Raw genomic sequence first — 20,309 nt, 5'->3', positions numbered from 1 at the left:
AGATTGCATATAGATGAGGAGTCTGATCAGGACGCTATTGCAGTAGTCTAGCCAAATGATGAGGACCTGCACTAAGGCATCTGTTATTTGGCTAGTGAAGAAATGGGTGGGTTTATGCGAGATGTTTAAGAGGTATGTGATAACATTATGGCTGATAGTTTATAGGAACAAGGGAGAGGGACATGTTTTATGACTTGCCAATTCCAGGCTTGAATTGAAGGACTGTGCAGTTACTTCTGACACCCACTACCCAAATTGGTCCCAACTTTACAAGTTAAGGGCAGTTTTCCACAAGACTGCCCTACTTAAGATGCTGCTGCAAACTTGGGGGTCCTCAGGTCACCCTCACTTCTAACCAGCTGGCTATAAATTTGGGGCTTCTCACTACCCCTTCAGGTTCAGTAGTTCTCTAGAAAGACTCACAGAACTTAGGAAAGCATTATACTTAAGATTACAGCTTTATTATAGCAAAAGGAAGTTATTCAGAGTTAGCCAAGGGAAGAAATACATAGGGCAAGATTTGGGACTCTGCTGAAAGTAAAGCTTCTGTGTTATCTCCCTGTGGAATTAGGATGCTTTACCCTCATAGCATGTGGATGTGTGACAATGTATAGAGTGTTTCCAACAGGGAAGCTCACCCAGGATTCAGTGTCCAGTTTTTATTGGGTTTCATTACATGGTCATGATAGATTGAATCATTGTCCATAAGCCTCAATCTCCAGGCCCACCTTCCTCTCTCCAGTGCCCCAACCCTCTAATCACATGGTTGGTTTTTTTAGCAAGCCCAGCCCTCATCCTGAGTCATCTCATTAGCATAAATTATATAGGGGCCCACCATGAGCCACCTCATTAGCATAAAAGTTCAGGGCTCAACATGGACAATAAAGACACTCCTGTCAGTTGGGAAATTCTAAGGATTTAGAGTCTTCCTCCCAGGAACTGGGGTAAAAGGCCAGTTAAATTATTTATTATATAGGGTACAATGAACTGATGTTGGAAATTGAGAAAAGGAACAGATTTAAATAGGAACAAAATATGGTTAGGTAATTGCTCAGCAGGTAATTGGAAATAGTGGTCTGGAGCTTAGAATAGAGTGAGTTAAAATTGTGAGATATAAGCTGTGGTTTGTAATATGCATGTGGATGAAATTGTTCAAGGAGTTTATAAAAGAACACAAAAGATTTGGAATTGCTTTGGGAATGTGAAGATGAAGAGGAGACCTGAAGACACTGAAGATAGTCATGATGGAGAAGTATCAGGAAAGAGCAGTGTCCTAGAACCAACCCAGAAAAGATGGGTTTCAGGAAGGGGGGAATGAATACCAAGTATCAGCAACATCGAGGTCAGAGAGAAAGAAAGAACATGCAAGTTGAAAAGTGACTGGTGGATTAATAAATTAGGTATTTTTAGTGAAGTAGTGGAGGCAAAAGCCAGATTGTAGCTCATGAAGAAACAGTAGTATGCTTAAGCCATTTCTTTAAGAAGGCTAGCTGAAAGGGAAGGAGAGGTATACAGTAGCTAGAGGATTTGAATAGTTAAGCAAAGGATTATTTAAAAATGGGACAGATTTAAATATGTTTATATATTAAGGGGAAAGAGCCAATAGAGAAGGGAATACAGGAAATAGATGAGGTAATCAAAAGAGTAATGTCATGATGAGTTCAGAAATATAAATATTGTACCACATCTAATGTTAGAAAAGGGAGGGGCCATTAGAAAGAGAAGTATGAACTTGGCTATAGCTGTTCCTATACCTTTAGTTGTTTTGGTAGTTTTCAAAATAGCAATCTCATGCACAGTTAAAGGCTCCTTGCAAAGCACAAAGTTTTTAATAAAACTAGTGTTTTAAATCCTGGTGATCCCTGGTTGTTCTGGGTATCAAGATTCTACAGCTGGTGCCCTAACCCATTTGGCTCAGTGGATAGAGCGTCGACCTGCGAACTGAAGGGTCCCAGGTTCGATTCCGGTCAAGGGCATGTACCTTGGTTGCGGGCACATCCCCAGTGGGGGGCGTGCAGGAGGCAGCTCATGGATGTTTCTCTCCCATTGATGTTTCTGACTCTCTATCCCTCTCCCTTCCTCTCTGTAAAAAATCAATAAAATATATTTTTTAAAAAAGATTCTATAGCTGGTTTCTGAATGTAGTTATGAAACTTTACATATAGCTTTCAAAGGTGAAATTCCTAGCTTATTAAACTAAATTACCAAATGGATCAGAATTCCTTTTGAGATCACGAACTATTATGCAAAAGAAACGTGGTGTTAACTATGATCTGAGTTTCCATTAGAAGTGGATAGTGAAGTAAGTGTTAAGAATCTATTAGTCTTCAAGAATAGTGCTCTCAAATAATCTTTACTCCTAATTGATTTATTTTTATAGAATACCTTTCTGCTTATTTATTTTCCAAAGTGAGGAATAACTACAATTTCGCTTTTGGTCCATATTTAGTAGCTCTTTTTATTAGTAACAGTATTTGTAAACTATTACCTAGCAGATTAAACTGATAAAATGTTAGCTAATTTGATTATGTTTGAATCACTACTAGATTTTAGTTACTGTATTAATTGAGAATGGATTTTCTTTTTGATTAAAAGCTGTATATTATAATGTGCTGTGGAAGATAGGCTTCTTGTCTTATTTTTATTTTGCTTACACAGAGCAGTTACTCTTGAGTGGTATTTAAGACTATGCATATTTATCTTCTGCCAGGCTTAGGAAAATTGGGGAGGTTCTTTCTGAATGTATAAGAAGATTCCTTGTTGTCTAGGCCCTTTGTTAATCCATCTCTGAGTATCTCTGATTTGAGACATTTTGTGAAATCCTCTTCATTTTTTTCTATCTATGAAATGATTTGGGAAAATTTCCTTGTACTTAATAGCTGATATTTTATAAGAAAGTTGTTTAATCTGATAAATCATTTACATCTTTTGAAATTTCAGGGTGTGCTGATGGTTGGACCCCCAGGGACTGGTAAGACCATGCTAGCTAAAGCTGTTGCCACTGAATGTGGCACAACATTCTTCAATGTTTCCTCCTCTACACTGACATCCAAATATAGAGGTGAATCTGAGAAATTAGTCCGTCTGTTGTTTGAAATGGTGAGTGATGATGTATTTGGATTTCAAAGTACTTCTGGTATAAGCAATGGTATCCCTATAAATCTAGATCCACTCATCTAGGGCAGGTGTCGTCGTAGTTTAATAAATAGTTCTTGGCAGACTAATAAGAAATGGTGTGGTGGGGTTTCTGGAATTGTCAATGTGTCTTTGATGTATCTTCCTCCCTAAGATAAAAGAAGGCCCCTTTGGCATTCTGTCCAGTGAGAGTAGAAGAGACTTTGGAAATGTGTGCGGTGTGACTGACATTTCTGGATCTCTAATGAGCTGGTTGAGCAGAAGTGTATTTTAATATATATTTTAAAAATGAGTTAGATATTGATCTATCATTAAAGTTGGTTTCTTTTCATAAGGGGTTTGCAGTAGTTACTTAAGAATGCATATTTGAGGAAAGAGATTGATGATTTGTCTTTTAAAAATGTTTTGTATTATGGAAAGTTTCAAACAGAATAGTAGAAAAAATAGTACTATAAATCTCCAAATATTTGTCACCGAACTTCACCCACCATATAACTTACCTTTATTTTTAGAAATTTACTTTTTTTTATATGAATGATTGATTTAACCCTGTCAATAACGAAATGGTGGCATTAAAGCAGTGAGAAACTTCTCTTTTTTAACCAGGATTTTAGGAGGAAATGGCATTTAAAAAAATTCAGATGGTTTTATGAGATAATCAAATGATTCCTTTAAAATATTTTCACAAAGGCTAGATTTTACGCCCCCACTACGATCTTCATTGATGAGATAGATTCTATCTGCAGTCGAAGAGGGACCTCTGATGAGCACGAAGCAAGTCGCAGAGTCAAGTCTGAGCTACTCATTCAGATGGATGGTAATTGATGTTTAATTACTGTCTCAAAACTGTTATATTTCCTTTTTGAGCTTTGTGTAGATTAATACTTTGGAAATTCTCAGTGAATGGACTCAAAGTCAGCCTGCATTTATTTATAATCATCTGTTCATCCACTTATTTATTCATTTGTTCATGCATTCAAAAAGCACTTACTGTATACTTTTTATGAAACGTGCACCATTTTAGGTTGTGAGGGTAAAAAGAAAAGGAATGCCATGGCCTTTAAATAATTTATTACTTAGAGCAAAGGTTCTAGAGAAGTGCTCTGGGGTCCCAGGGCTCTTTCAGATCCTTTAAAAAGGACTGCAAGGACTAAACTATTTTTATAACAATATTAAGACATTATTTACCTTTTTCACTTTCATTCTCTTACAAGTGTACAGTAGAGTTTTTCAGAGGCTACAAGACATGTAAGATACAATAAACAGATGGAAAGCAGAAGCAGGTATGAGAATCTAGCTATTCTCTATAGAGTCACACATTAAAGAGATTTGCAAAAATGTAAAAAGAAATGTATTCTTCTTACTAATATTTTTTATTAGGAAAATCATTGTTATTTTCATAATATGTTATTTACATTAACAAATAATGGATTCATTGTCACTTTAAAGTCGATTAATATTTTTTAAAATTCTCAGTTTTAATTTCTGATGATAAATATTGATAGCTGTACTACACACACACACACACACACACACACACACACACACGAGATCTTTGAAGTTAAATAATTTTTAAGGTTATATAAAGATCCTGAGACCAAAAAGTTTGAGAACCACTGACCTAGATGGGAAGCAGGCAACTTAACAGACAATTACAATACGTTATAATTTCTGTGGTAAATAAACTCTGGGTATAATGAAAACATAGTAGGAGAAGTGCCACCAAGACTAAGGGCGTCATAGAAGGGAATAGCCAAGTTGGCTTTGAAGCATTAGTTTAAGTAATTCAGACAAAGAAGAAAAGGCATTGGGGAGCATTGAAGGAAGAGAGTGACAAGCCCTGAGCTGCTTTTATTATTATTATTATTTTTAAACCTTTATTGATGAGGGTATCCCAGATGTCCCACTTCCCCTACCCACCCCCATTGCCCTCCTCCACCTGGTTCCTGCCTTGCCCCAGGCCTTCACCAAACCCTGCTGTCTATGTCCATAGGTAATGCATATCTATACTAATAAATGGGTAATATGCTAATTAGGGTGGACATCTTCCAGACATCCTTCCAGACAAAGCCACAGCAGCTGCAATGGACGAGGACTGGCAGCTGCAGCTATGAGGGACGGTCCAGCTCCATGGTCCCTTTTGCAGAGGCTGCGGGAGAAGGCACTATAGGAGAAGGCAGAAGGGAGAAGGCAGAAGGGAAAAGGTGGCGCTACGAGAGAAGGGAGAAGGGAGAAGGCCGGCACTGCGGGAGAAGGGAGAAGAGAGAAGGGCGGCGCTGCGCGAGAAGGAAGAAGGGAGAAGGTGGCAGTTAGGCAGTTAAGGGGATCAGGCTAGCAGGGGAGAGCAGTTAGGCAGTTAGGGGGATCAGGCTAGCAGGGGAGAGCAGTTAGGCAGTTATGGGGATCAGGCCGGCAGGGGAGAGCAGTTAGGGCGATCAGGCTGGCAGGGGAGAGCAGTTAGGGTGATCAGGCAGGCAGGCAGGAGAGTGGTTAGGAGCCAGTGGTTCCGTATTGCGAGAGGGTGCAGGCCTCTAGCCCTATATAATAAAGAGGTAATATGCAAATGGACCCTCATGCCCTCATGTCACAAGATGGCCGGCCCCATTGCGTCACAAGATGGCCGCCCCCATGTCATCACAAGATGGCCGCCCCCACGTCATCACAAGATGGGCACCCCCATGTCACAAGATGGCTGCCCAACGTCATCACAAGATGGCCACCACAACATGTCCGCCCCCACATTGTCACCAGATGGCCGCCACAAGATGGCCGCCTCCACATTGTCAAAAGATGGCTGGCAGGGGAGGGCAGTTGGGGGTGATCGGGCAGGCAGGGGAGCAGTTAGGTGTCAATCATGCTGGCAGGGGAGCAGTTAGGCGTCAATCAGGCCAGCAGGGGAGCGGTTAGGGGCAATCAGGCAGGTAGGCAGGCAGGCGAGTGGTTAGGAGCCAGCAGTTCTGGATTGTGAGAGGGATGTCTGACTGCTGGTTTAGGCAGGGATTGGGCCTAAACCGGCAGTCAGACATCCCCCAAGGGCTCCCAGATTGTAGTGGCTGCAGGCTGGGCTGAGGGACACCCCCTCAGTGCACGAATTTCATGCACTGGGCCTCTAGTCCTATATAATAATCCTATATAATAAAATGATAATATGCAAATAGACCGAACAGCAGAACAACTGAACAACCAATCAAAGCATAATATGCTAATGGTATGCTAAGGCTGTTCAACCACTCACTATGATGTGCACTGACCACCAGGAAGAAGACAGTCAAGTGGTCGACCAGTCACTATGACATGCACTGACCACCAGGGGGCAGACAGTCAACTGGTCAACCAGTCACTATGATGTGCACTGACCACCAGGGGGCCGATGCTCCGTCCGGTAGGTTAGCTTGTTGCCAGGGTCCGGCTGATTGGGACTGAGCGAGATGGGCTGGACATGCCCTGGAGCCCTCCTGCGGTCCCTCCCCAACCCGATCATGCACTGGTGGGGTCCCTCAGCCTGGTCTGTGCTCTCTTGCAATCCAGGACCTCTTGGGGGACGTTGGAGAGCCGGTTTCAGCCCGATCCTGTAGACCACACTCTTTGGGAGGGCACCAGATGCAGGGCTCATGGCTGGCGAGTGCTGCTGTGGCAGCGTGAGCCTCTCCTGATCAGAACTGATTGGGCGTGAGCCCACGGCACGGACAGTGGGGTCGGGATGAGCGGGAGCAGCAGGTAGGAGCTGCAGGTGGTGTTGGACTGCAGGTTTCAGCCCGATCCCTGCAGGCCACCTAGAGGGACCCCACCTTTGCACAAATTCGTGCACTGGGCCTCTAGTATGCATATAAGATCTTTGGTTAATCTCTCCCCATCTCCCCTACCCCCTTCCCTCTGATATTCATTAGTCTGTTCCATGCTTCCATGTCTCTGATTCTATTTTATTCACCAGTTTATTTTATTCATTAGATTTGTTAGTTTATTTTGATTTTTAGATATATATGTATTTTTTGCCATTTTATTGTTCATATTTTTTAAAGTTTTATTTTATTGTTTAAAATATTACATGTAGTATTACATATGTCTCCTTTTTCCTCTATTGACCTCCCCCTGGCCACCCCCACCCCCTGGCACATGCTCTCACCCCCCTAGAGTCTCTATCCATTGGTTATTGTTCATATTTTTTTATCTCTTCTTTCCCTTCTCCTCCTCCACCTCCTCCTCCTCCTCCTCCTCCTCCTCCTCCTCCTCCTCCTCCTCCTCCTTCCTTCCTTCCTTCCTTCCTTCCTTCCTCCTCCTCCTCCTACTCCTTCTTCTTCTCCTCCTCCTCCTCCTCAACCCTCCCCCTCCTCCCCTTCTCCCCCATTCCCATTGTCCTCTTCCTCCTCCTCCTCTTCCTTTCCCCCCACTTTCTCCTCTTCCTCTTCATCCTCTTCTTTCTCTTCTTAAACAATATCCTTCAACATCTATACTAATAAAAGGGTAACATGCTAATTAGACTGGGAGACCTTCTCGACATCCTTGCAGACAAAGCCATGGTGGCAGGGCTGAGGCAGAGGTGGTTAAGGGTGATCAGGCCTGGAGGTGAGGGCAGTTGGGGGTGATCAGGCTGGCAGGAGGGACATTTGGGGGAAAGTAGGCTGTCGGGGGGGCAGTTGGGGGTGAGCAGGCCAGCAGGGGGGTGACTTAGGGGTGATCTGGCCAGCTGGGGGGGCAGTTGGGGGCGATCATGCTGGCAGGGGGTGGCAGTTGGGGGTGAGCAGGCCGGTAGGGTGGTAGGGGTGCAGTTGGGGGCAAGAAGGCCATGGGGGGGCAGTTGGGGGCGAGCAGGCCAGCAGGGGGGGCAGTTGGGGGCGATTAGGCCAGTGGGGGGGCAGTTGCGGGCAATCATACTGGCAGGGGGGTGCAGTTGGGGTGAGCAGGCTGGCAGGGGGCCAGTTGAGGGTGATCAGGCTGGCAAGGGGGGCAGTTGGGGGCGAGAAGGCCATCGGGGGGCAGTTGGGGGTGAGCAGGCCAGCGGCGGGGGGGAAGTAGGGGGAGATTAGGCTGGCAGGCAGAGTGGTTGGGGCGATCAGGCAGGCAGACAAGTGAGCAGTTAGAGGCAGTGGTCCCGGATTATGAGAGGGTGCAGGCCAGGCTGAAGGCTGAGGGACCCCCCACCCCGTGCATGAATTTCATGCACCGGGCCACTAGTATTAACATAAATATACATGCAAACCTGTAAAGAATTTTTGTGAGTTTATTTGAGCCAAACTGTCGACAGTTGCTGGGAAGCAGATTCTCAATGTATTGGGGTAATGCTCTGGAGAATGGTGTTTTGTTTTGTTTTTACCTTGTTTTATACATTACAATAAAAAAAGGAGATGTAAGTGGATTACATGAACTTCATTGCTGATAGCTTAGGGAGGCAGGAAAAAGCAAAGTGGGGAAACCTCTGGGATTGGATAAAAAGTAAAATGATAGACACATACTTCTTTTACTTAGGCAGATGGAGGATAGTTAACAGTCTGCAATTAACTCAATAACAATGAGGGGATTTGTGGTCTCTGAAAAGCAGTGCCTGTGCTTTGACAGTGTCTGGATAAAGGAAAATTACTTTGACATTACAATGATATGTTATCGTGGATGCAAAAAGACAGTAGGCTCAGTTAAGGCAAAGATTGACCTTTGTCAGGGAAGATACTGGCCTAAGATGTGACTACATACCATAACTGCTTTTAGTTAAAGTTTTAATTTCAGACCAACCTTTGTGGTTACTTTAAGTCTTTGAGTTTGCAAGACCACCCTGCAGGCCTTCCCTGAGCTTGTCAGGTTACCATGTGGCCCCTTTTTTGTCCACAAACATTTCATGTAATACTGGTTTGGTGGTTTTGAACTCCTTTAGCTTTTTTGCTTTGTATATGAAGCTCTTTATCTGACCCTAAATGCTAAATAAGAGCTTTGCTGGGTAGAATAATCTTGGACATAGGTCCTTACTATTCATCACTTTGAATAATTCTTGCCACTCCCTTCTGGCCTGGAAAGTTTCTGTTGAGAAATCAGCTGACAGTCATGTGGGCGCTCCCTTGTAGGTAACTTAACTGCTTTTTTCTTGCTGATTTTAAGTTTCTCTCTTTGTCTTTAACCCTTGGCATTTTAATTATGATGTGTGTTGGTAGGGATCTCTTTGGGTTCCTCTTGTTTGGGACTCTCTGTGCTTCCTGGACTTGTAAGTCTATTTCTTTCATCAGGTAGGGGAAGTTTTCTGTCATTATTTCTTCAAATAGGTTTTCAATATTTTGCTCTCTCTCTTCTCCTTCTGGCATCCCTGTAATGTGAATGTTGGTACACTTGAAGTTATCCCAGAGGCTCCTTACACTGTTCATATTTAATATTTTTTCTTTTTGCTCTTCTGATTGGGTGTGTTTTGATTCCTCATATTCCAAATCGTTGATTTGATTCTTGAAATCCTCTACTCTGCTGTTGAATCCCTGTAAATTATTTTTTATTTCAGTTAGTGTATGCTTAATTTTTGACTGGTCCTTTTTCATGTCTTTGACATTTTCACTAAGATACTTGAAATTTTCATGAAGATCCTTGAATAACCTTATAACCATGGTTTTGAACTCTGTATCAAGTAGTTCACTTGCTTCCATTTCTTTCATCTGTGACATGTTTCTTTGACTCCAGATTTTGGCTGCTTTCCTGTTTTTCTTTCTGTGTATTAGGTAGAACTGCTATGTCTCCTAGAATTGGTGGGGTAGCCTTGTGTAGCAGTCCTGTATGGCCCAGTGGCTCAGCCTCCCAATCACCTGAGCTGGGCATTCTAGGTATGCCCCTGTGTGGGCTGTGTGCACAATCTTGTAGTTGATCCTTGATTGCTTTTGGCATCATTGGGAGGAGTTGACCTCCAAGCCAATTGGCTGTGAGGACCAGCTGTGACTACAGTTAGAGAGCTGCTGTGAAGGGAACACCCCTATGGAGCAGGAGCTTTGATGCCCACTGAGTGTGTCTGTTGAATGTATTGCTTGTGGATGTGTAGAGTTGTAATCTGCTGTGGTCTGAAGCTTTCCACTGGGTGCACTGGCTCTAGGGCCTCCAGGGAGGTGCAAAGTCAGCCACTACCTGGGGCCACCCAGCAGGAGCTTCAGAGAGATCTGTAGATAGCTGCTATTTGTTCTTTGCATTGTTCTATTTGGAATTGCTCATGTGAGGCCCATCTGTGAAGCAAGGCAGGCTGATGCTAGTGCCTGGTCTTGGGCCTTTTTTTGACAGGTTTGGGGCACACTGTCACTAGCTGCAGCTTGTTTGAGAGATTTTAACAAGTCTGAAACCTGAGCTAGGATAGGCCATTCATATGGAAAAATTGTTGCAAACAGCTTGGGTGGGGCTGAAAATTGGATGGGACAGGGTCTCAGGAAATCCCCAGGAAGGAGCAAAGTGTTGCTCCAGGCTGATGGAGACTCAGATATGACTGCCAGTCAGCCCTGTAACAGTAGAGGTCCCAGCTCAGGAACAATGACTTTGTGAACATCCTCATCTGGGAGTAAGTCACCCCCAAGTTCCTGCGCCGATGCTAGACAATCTAGTTCCTCCCTGCATGTCCCTGGGTCCCACAAAAGCTGCCTAGTGCTGGGAGTCTGAGTAAGTTTGTGTGCCAGCCCTTAAATGGAACACCTGGGTCTCCATCAGCCTCCGTGCCTCTCATCCACAATCCCTGCTGGTTTTTACAGCCATAGTTGCTGGAACTTCTCTTCTCAGCTCCGGGACAATGGGCTGGCAGTCTGGTGTGGGGCTGGGACCCCTTGTTCCACATGGGAAGCCTCCACAGAGGTGATCACCCTCCTGATTAAAAAAAAACGGCACATGTGGGTGTCAGACCAGCTCATTCTGCCCTTCCACCTCTCTTATCTGTGCTTTCTTCTTTACTTCTCTAGTTGTAGGACTTCCATTCAGCCAGCTTTCAGATGGTTCTGAATGATGGTTATTCTGTATTTTAGTTGTAATTTTGATGTGGTTGTGGGAGTTGACATTTACTGAACAGTTATAATGAGTATTGTATACAGTGCCAGTCACTGTAAGATAAATAAAATAAATGTACTGCAAGTCCCTTCTCTCAAAGATTTTGCCATTTTAACTTCTGCAGAGGTATAAGAGAAAGAAGTGAATGTGTTATATTTTGGGGAAATGGATATAGAGGAAAACATTATATGTTTTAAAAATATCACTGAATAAGGATTTAGTCATCTGAATTTTATTTAGGGGTATTTGTAACTCTTTCTGATTATTACTTGGACAGCCTGAATCTTTGTGATAATGATTCAAATAGTAGTTTAGTCATATTCATCTGGGTTCCTTTAAATCCACTACTTTGTTATACTAGGTTAGAAACTCTGATAAAGTTTGTGAGTTGTTGATATATTTATTTTTTCACTGCATATTTTCCAGTGTTTTCATTGTATAACCTGAAGTTTTTTGTTCTAAAATTTTAATTCTAGAAAAAGTACACACTCTCTCTCATATGTTTAGTTTGCTATAAAAAGAAACGGTATTTTCAGTAGTGACTGATTATTAGGTTTATTCTTAAATTTCTTGTTTATTTTTTTCTGAGTTACTTAGAAGTTTAAGGACAAAACTATTCCAATATAAACTGCCTTTCAAGATTATTATTGCATGCTAGTATATTAAGTAAATATGAATCCCATTCTGTTCTCCTTTCTTGAAAAATATTAAATAAATTAGATTAACAACTAAAATAAAATATTTGAAGTGAGAGATCCAAGATGGCAGCAAAGTAGATAGAAGTTACACTCACCTCCTCCCAGGACCAAATCTAAATGATAACTAAATTATAGAACAATTAACCTGAATAACCAACTGAAGACTAGCTGAACAGAAGTCTTATAACTACAGATCTATATAAGAAAGTATACTGAGACTTTTAGGAAAGGTAGAGACTCAAAATGGGCTGACCCTGAACCCATGTGCAGGTGAGAATATGGAGGGCTATCTCAGCTGCATAAGTTCCCCTGAGGAGTGAGAGCTCTCAACCCTATGCCTGGCTTCCCAGCCTAGAGCACAAGTGCCGGGAAGAAGAGCCTACATAACATCTGGCTGTGAAAATTAATGGGGATTCTGTCCAGCAGAGTGAGGTGGTAGGCTGCTAGAAACCCAGGTGCCCTCAACCTCAGGCACTTACCCTGGGCTCCAGCAGAGGAATGGCAGCTCAGAGTAGACTGAAGTCATACAGGGAGAGATTGGGTTCTGTGGTTTTGGGGAGAAGGCAGGAGGGACAGCTGCCATCATTCCTGTGTTGAATCCCTCTCCCATGCTGCTCTCAGATGTCATCATTCCTGCATTGAGTACTTCCCTCCATAATGCCTCAGCCTGGGTGAATGCACTAGCTACATACTCCTGACTCCCTGTTGTCCCACCCTGCCAAGCTCCCACTCTGTGGAGGAATCAGCTAGCTGCGCCCAGCCTGGGCTTGAGTTGCAGACTTTCTTGGAAGGCTCTTGGGGAGGGTTAGGTAGACTTGGGGTGTCAGAGGCATTTTGCACAGGGAGAGTCTTGAGTGTAGTGGCTTTAGAGCAAGGGCCAATTTTTCCATGTGTTTGGCTGGCAACACCCATCATTCCCTCCCTTCTCCCCCCCCCCCTCACTGGCATCAGCCTGAGTAGAAGCACTAACCCCATTCTCCCAAGTCAGTTTGGCCACACCCTGCCAAGCTTGCACCAAGCAGGGGAATTCTGCTGGCTATGACTAGCTTGCACCTGCATTGTACTCTTTTTTTGCAAGGTTATCAAGGAGGTAGCCCAGCCTGGTCACAGTGTCTCACATTGACCTGCACCAGAGCCCATCCCAAGAGGTCCCAGAACCAACACACATGGTGGCTGACTTTAGACCAAACCAGAGCATGACCTGATTAGTTCCATAAGTGGCACACCCAAAGGGAGATCTTGGCAGGCATGAGACATGCTGAGACAATTCCACTTTGTGAGTCAGCCTCTACACAGCAGCTTGTACACTGTGGTTGGGGCAGTCCTCACAGTCAGTGAGCCTCTGGGCCAGTGGATGGCCAACAGCAATCACAACTAAACTACATCAGATGAGCTTACATATCCCACACAAGGGAAATTCCTGGAGCACCTAGCTCAGTTGATTGGGGAGATTGTACCACTGGGCATCTACTACATAAGGCCACCTTACCAAGACTGAGAAATAGCAATCTACCTAATACCCAGAAATAAATACAAAGAGTCATTTAAAATGGGGAGACAAATGAAAGAACAATAGAAATCCCCAGAAAAAGAACTAAATTAAATGGAGGCAGGCAATGTACCAGATATAAAGTTCAAAATTATGGTTATAAGGATGCTCTTCAACAAAGAGATAGCAAATATGAAAAAGGACACAGAAACCATAAAAAAGAAGCAGTCAAAAATGAAGAATACACTAGAAGAAATCAACAGCAGACTAGATGAATCAGAGTATCAAATCAGCAATTTGGAAGACAAGATGAACCCAAAGAGACCCACACCAAGGCACATCATAATTAAAATGGCAAACGTTAAAGACAAAAAATCTTAAAGCAACAAGAGAAAGACAGTTATCTGCAAGGGAGCTCCCATAAGATTGTCAGGAAGTAATGAAAGGCAAGGACCTACAACCAAGACAACTCTACCCAGCAAGGCTATCCTATATAATAAGGAATATGCTAATTATCCATTATGCCCTGAGGTGTAACGACCGACCGCATAACGACCGGATCACGGATCTGCAGGAGGGTGGGGGAGCAAACTACAAATGGATGGCAGAGAGCTACAGGACGGGGCAGGATAGCAAGCAAGCGGAAGGCGGAGAGCTACAGGAGGGGGCAGGGCACCAAGCAAGCGTGAGGCAGAGAACTACAGGAGGGGGCAGGGCAGCAAGCTATGAGGTGGGGGGGGGGCAGGGGGAGCTACAGGAGGGCGGCAGTGACCTACTAGTCATTTAATATTGAAGGAGAAACAATGAGCTTCTAGACAAGAAAAAGCTGAAGGCATTTATTACCACCAAACAAGTATTACAAATAAATATTAAAGGGACTTCTTTAAGAAGAAGAAAAAAAGAGGAACATAAGAATCCTATATAATAAAAGCCTAGGTGGTGTCATGCCCCCGCGTAACATCATCACAAGATGGCCGCTGTGACGTCGTCACAAGATGGCTGCCACAAGATGGCCAGCAGGGGAGGGCAGTTGTGGAAGATCAGGCCAGCAGGGGAGGGCAGTTGGGGGTGATCGGGCTGGCAGGGGAGCAGTTAGGCATCAATCAGGCCAGCAGGGGAGCACTTAGGGGACAATCAAGCTGGCAGGAAGAAGTGGTTAGGGGCAATCAGGCAGGCAGGCAGGCAAGTGGTTAGGAGCCAGCAGTCCCGGATTGTGAGAGGGATGTCCCAAATTAGAGAGGGTGCAGGCTGGGCTGAGGGACACCCCCTGTGTATGAATTTCGTGCACCGGGCCTCTTGTGTATAATAAAATGACAATAAATATGTACCTATCAATAATCACTTTAAGTATAAATGGATTAAGTGCTCCAATCAAAAGACACAGAGTAGCTGAATGGGTAAGGAAACAAAATTCATGTATATACTGTCTACTAGAGACTCACCTCAGATTGAAAGACACATGTAGACTGAAAATAAAAGTATGGAAAAAGATATTTCATGCACATGGGGAAAAAAAGCTAGGGTATCAATTCTTATAGCAGACAAAATAGACTTTAAAACAAAGGCTATAATATGATACAAAGCAGGACATTATAAAGGGATCTATGCAACAAGAAGATATACCTCTTGTAAACATTCATGCATCCATATAGGAATGTCTGAATATATAAAGGAAATCTTGATGGACATAAGTGGAGAAGTCAATGGTAATGCAGTCATTGTACGGGATTTTGACGTCAATGGATAGATCTTCTAGACAAAATCAATAAGGAAATAGCAGCCTTAAATGACACACTAGACCCGATTGATTTAATTAATGTTTTCAAGAGCATTTAACCCCCAAGTAGCAGAATATACATTCTTAACATGAATCATTGGTAGGATAAACCACATTAGGACAGAAAACAAGTCTCAATAAAGTTCAGAAGATTGAAATTATATCAAGCTCTTCTTTGACCACAATGGTATGAAACTAGAAATCATAAGAAAATAACTGAAAAGCATTCAAACACATGGAGACTAAATAACATCTTCTTAAATAATGAATGGCTGAACAGTGAGATCAAGGAAGAAATCAAAAGATACCTTGAGACCAATGAAAATGAGAATTCAACAACCCCAAATCCACAATGAAAAGCAGTCCTAAGAGGGAAATTCATAGCATTACAGACCTATCTCAAGAAACAAGAAAAATCTCAAATAAACAATCTAATCTTACATTTAGGGGAACTAGAAAAAGAACAAGAAGCAAAGCCCAAAGTGAGTAGAAGGAAGGAAATAATAAAGATCAGAATGGAAATAAATGAAAGAGTCTAAAAAAATACAGAAGATCAATGAAACCAACAGCTGCATGTTTGAAAAGATAAACAAGATTGATAAACCTTTAAGCAGATTCATTAAGAAAAAAGAAAGGACCCCAAAAATAAAATTATAAATGAAATATGAAAAATAAAAACTAATATCAGAAGTACAAAGGGTTATAAGAAAATATTATAAACAACTACATGCTAACTAATTGGACAATCTGGAAGAAATGAATAAATTCCTAGAAATATAAAATCCTCCAACACTGAATCAAGACGAAATAGAAAATTTGAACAGACCAACAAAATCAAAGCAGTAATAAATAAATAAATAAAACTCATAACAAATAAAAGCCCTGGACTGGATGGCTTCACAGGCGAATTTTATCTAACATTCAAAGAAGAAGTAACACCTATCCTTCTCAAACTATTCCTTAAAATTCAAGAGGAAAAAAGACTTCCAAGCTCATAAGGCCAGATAAAGATACTAATTCCAAAACCAGATAAAGATACTAGGAAGAAAGGAAATTATAGGCTAATATCCCTGATAACAGATGCAAAAATTCTCAGTAAAATATTAGCAAATTAAATTCAGCACTGCATTAACCTTTTGCACTCAGATGTCGAGTGTGACTCGACACGGTTAGCATTAGAAGAAAGGAATCGAGAAAAAAGCAAGCGAGTGCAAAGGGTTAAAAAGATTATACACCATGATCAAGTGGGATTTATTCCTGGGATGCAAGGTTGGTAAAGTATTTGCAAATCAATGTGATATACATAAAATAAAGGGTAAAATAATATGATCATATCAGTAGATGCTTAAAAGCATTTGACAAAACCCAGCATCATTTATGATAAAAACTTTCAGCAAATAGAGGGAACATATGAGGGATCAAAGGGAGCATACTTCAACATGCTAAAGAACATATATGACAAACTGACAGCTAACATACTCAATGGAGAAAACTAAAAGTGTTTCCCTTAAGATCCGGAACAAGACAGAGATGTTCACTGTTACCATTCTTATTCAACACTAGAGGCCCGGTGCATGAAATTTGTGCACTGGGGGGTTGTCCCTTAGCCCAGCTTGCACCCTCTCCAATCTGGGACCCCTGTGGGATCGGGCCTAAACAGGCAGTCGGACATCCCTCTCACAATCCGGGACTGCTGACTCCTAACCACTCGCCTGCCTGCCTGCCTGATTGCCCCAACGGCTTCTGCCTGGCAGCCTGATCGCCCCCTAACCGCTTCCCTGCTGGCCTGATTGACACCTAACTACTTCCCTGTCGGCCCGATCACCCCCAGCTGCCCTCCCCTGCTGGCCCAATCACCCCCAACTGCCCTCCCCTGCGGTCCTGGTCACCCCCAACTGCCTTCCCCTGCAGGCCTGGTCCCCCCCCCCCCCAACTGCCCTCTCCTGCAGGCCTGGTCGCCCTCAACTGCCCTCCCCTGCCAGCCATCTTGTGACAATGTGGGGTGGCCATCTTGTGATCACGTGAGGGCAGCCATCTTGTGATGACGTGGGGGTGGCCATCTTGTGATGTGAGGGTGTGAGGGTAAATTTGCATATTACTTCTTTATTATATAGGATAGTTCTGTAAGTCCTAGCTACAGCAATAGGATAAGAAGAAATAAAAGAAATCCAAATTGGCTAGAAAGAAGTAAAACTGTCATTTGCAGATGGCATCATATTGCATACAGAGAACCCTAAATATTCCACCAAAGAACTGCTAGAAATGATAACTGAATTCAATGAAGTAGCAGGATACAAAGTAAGTATTCAGAAATTGGTTGCATTTTTATACACAAATAATGAAATATCAAAAAGGGAACTAAAAAAATAATCCCATTTGCAATTACATTTAAAAAAAGAATATCTAGAAATAAATTTAATCAAGGACATAAAAGACCTGTACTTAGAAAATTGTAAGACACTGAAGAAAGAAATTAAAGAAGATATAAGTAAGTGGAAGCATATTCTGTGTTCATGGATTAGAAGAATTAACATCACCAAAATAATCTATAGATTGAATGCAATTCCTATCAAAATACCAATGAAGTTTTTCACAGAACTAGAATAATCCAAAAATGTATATGGAACCATGAAAGATTTTGAATAGGCATAGCAATGTTGAGAAAACAGAACAAAATTGGAGGTATCACACTACTGGATACCAAACTATACTACAAGGCTATGGTAATCAAAACAGCATGATACTGGCATAAAAACAGACACATAAATCAATGGTACAGAATAGAGAGTCTAGAATTAAACCCACACCTCGTTGGTCAATTAATCTATATATATAAAAGCCTAAGTGACCGTTACAAACAGATGACTGGCCAGTAGCTATGATGCACACTGACCACAGGGGGCAGACACTCAATGCAGGAGCTGCCCCCTGGTGGTCAGTGTGCGCCCACAGCCAACCTCCCATGGCCAGCCAACCTTCCACAGTACCGCCCCCCCCCCCCCCAAGGTCGGCTGGTCCCAATCAGCCCCGATCTCTGGCCAGGCTGAGGGACCCCACCTGTGCACAAATTTGTGCACTGGGCCTCTAGTATATGATAAACAGTCAAGAACATACAGTGAGATAAGAACAGTCTATTCAATAAATGGTTTTGGGAAAATTGGACAGATACATGCAAAAAAAAAAATGAAACTAGACCACCTTCTTACACCATATATGAGGAAAAACTCAAAATGGATTAAAGACTTAAATGTGAGATGCAAACTTACAAAACTCCTAGAAGAAAACATAGGCAGTACATTCTCTGATATTTCTCTTAGCAATGTTTTTTCTGATATATCTTTTTGGGCAAGGGATACAAAAGAAAAAAAGTTATGAGAGTTCATCAAAATAAAAAGTTTTGCACAGTAAAAGAAACCATCATCAAAATGAAAATACAACCTACTGCACATCTGATAAGGGGTTAAGTATCCAAAATTTATAAGGAACTCATACAACTCAACACAAAAAAAGCCCAAACAATCAAATTAAAAAATGGGCAGAAGACCTGAATAGACACTTTTCCAAAGAAGACATAGAGATGGCCAACAGACATATGAAAAGATGCTCAATATCATTAATCATCAGAGAATTGCAAGTTAAAACCACAGAGAGATACCACCTCAGACCTACCACACACACCTATCAGAATGGCTATCCTATATAATAAAAGCCTAATATGCAAATCGACTGAACAGCAGAAGGACTGGTCGCTATGATGCGCACTGACCACCAGGGGGAAGCTCCTGCATTGAGCTGCCCCCTGGTGGTCAGTGCGCTCCCACAGGGGGAGTGTGCTCAGCCAGAAGCCGGGCTTACACCTGGTGAGTGCAGCAGCGGTGGCAGGAGCCTCTCCCACCTCCACTGCAGGCGGGCGGTAAGGAGCTAGGGATGCTGGACTTGTGAGAGCCCCGGACTGTGAGAGGGATGTCTGCCTGCCGGCTTAGGCCCGATCCCCAAGGGGTCCCAGTCTGTGAGAGGGCACAGGCCGGGCTGAGGAACCTCCCTCCCGCCCCCCTGGGGCATGAATCTCGTGCACTGGGCCTCTAGTCATTAATATATCAACAAACAACAAATGCTGGCAAGGATGTGGAGAAAAGGGAATCCTAGTGCACTGTTGGTGGGAATGCAGATTGGTGCAGCCACTATGGAAAACAGTATGGAGGCTCTTCCAAAAATTAAAAAAGCAACTGCCTATGACTCAGCAATTCCATTCTAGGTATATATTTATAGAAATCCCAGACAGTAATTTGAAAAGTTATATTAACCACTGTATTCATTGCAGCATTATTTATAATAGCAGAGATATGGAAGCAACTCAAGTGTCCATCAACAGATGATTATATACAAAGTGGTGGTATAAATATGTATATACTAGAGGCCTGTTGCATGAAATTGTGCACTTACCACCAGGGGGCAGCTCCTGCATTGAGCGTCTGCCCCCTGGTGGTCAGTGCACGTCATAGTGACTGGTTGTTCCGCCATTCGGTTGATTTGCATATTAGCCTTTTATTATATAGAATGTGTATACGCACATATACATACATACATGTACACAATGACATATTACTTGGTCATAAAAAGAATGAAATTTTACTGTTTACAACAATATGGATGGACCCAGAGGGTATTATGCTAAATGAAATAAGTCAGAGCAAGACAAATATCAGATTATTTTACTTATATGTGGAAATTAAAGAGCAAAATAAATGAACAAAAGTAGAAACAGCCTCATAGATACAGAGATCAGACTGATGGTTGCCAGAGGATTGGGAGGTTGGGGGTGCTGGGTGAAAGATGTGCAAATTGGTATTCACAAAATAGTCCAGGCTATGTGAAATACAGCATAGGGAATATAGTCAATAATCTATATATATATAAAACTAAGGGACCGTCCGACCAGTAGCTATGATGCACACTAACCACCAGGGGACAGACTTGGCAGCTACGGTTCTCAGGTGACGCACCTGGAACCAGAGGGGAGGGAGCCCTATTCCGGGGTGCGTCACCGGAGAAGCGCCCTCTCACAATCTGGAACCCCTCAAGGGATGTCGGAAAGCTGCTTCCAGCCCTATCCCCACAGGCCAGACTGAGGGACCCCACCGGTGCATGAATCTGTGCACCAGGCCTCTAGTATTGTAATAACTATATACAGTGCCAGGTAGGTACTTGAAATATCGGGGGGAATCACTTT

At 42.8% G+C, this 20,309-nt stretch overlaps 1 protein-coding gene across 4 annotated transcripts in view; it reads left to right on the top strand.

The window, feature by feature from the left end:
• KATNAL1 (katanin catalytic subunit A1 like 1) overlaps positions 1 to 20,309 on the top strand; it is a 114,715-nt gene that overhangs the window by 70,720 nt on the left and 23,686 nt on the right. For all 4 annotated transcript variants that reach the window (XM_079773958.1, XM_079773960.1, XM_079773959.1 and 1 more), the window contains exons 7-8: positions 2,941 to 3,099; positions 3,826 to 3,952. In XM_079773958.1, the coding sequence (XP_079630084.1) occupies positions 2,941 to 3,099; positions 3,826 to 3,952 (286 nt within the window). The remainder of the gene's footprint in view (positions 1 to 2,940; positions 3,100 to 3,825; positions 3,953 to 20,309) is intronic.

The sequence above is a fragment of the Cnephaeus nilssonii genome, assembly GCF_951640355.1.
Source record: "Cnephaeus nilssonii genome assembly, chromosome: 6".
Lineage (NCBI taxonomy): Eukaryota > Metazoa > Chordata > Mammalia > Chiroptera > Vespertilionidae > Cnephaeus > Cnephaeus nilssonii.
This window is presented reverse-complemented; position numbering and strand designations above follow the sequence as displayed.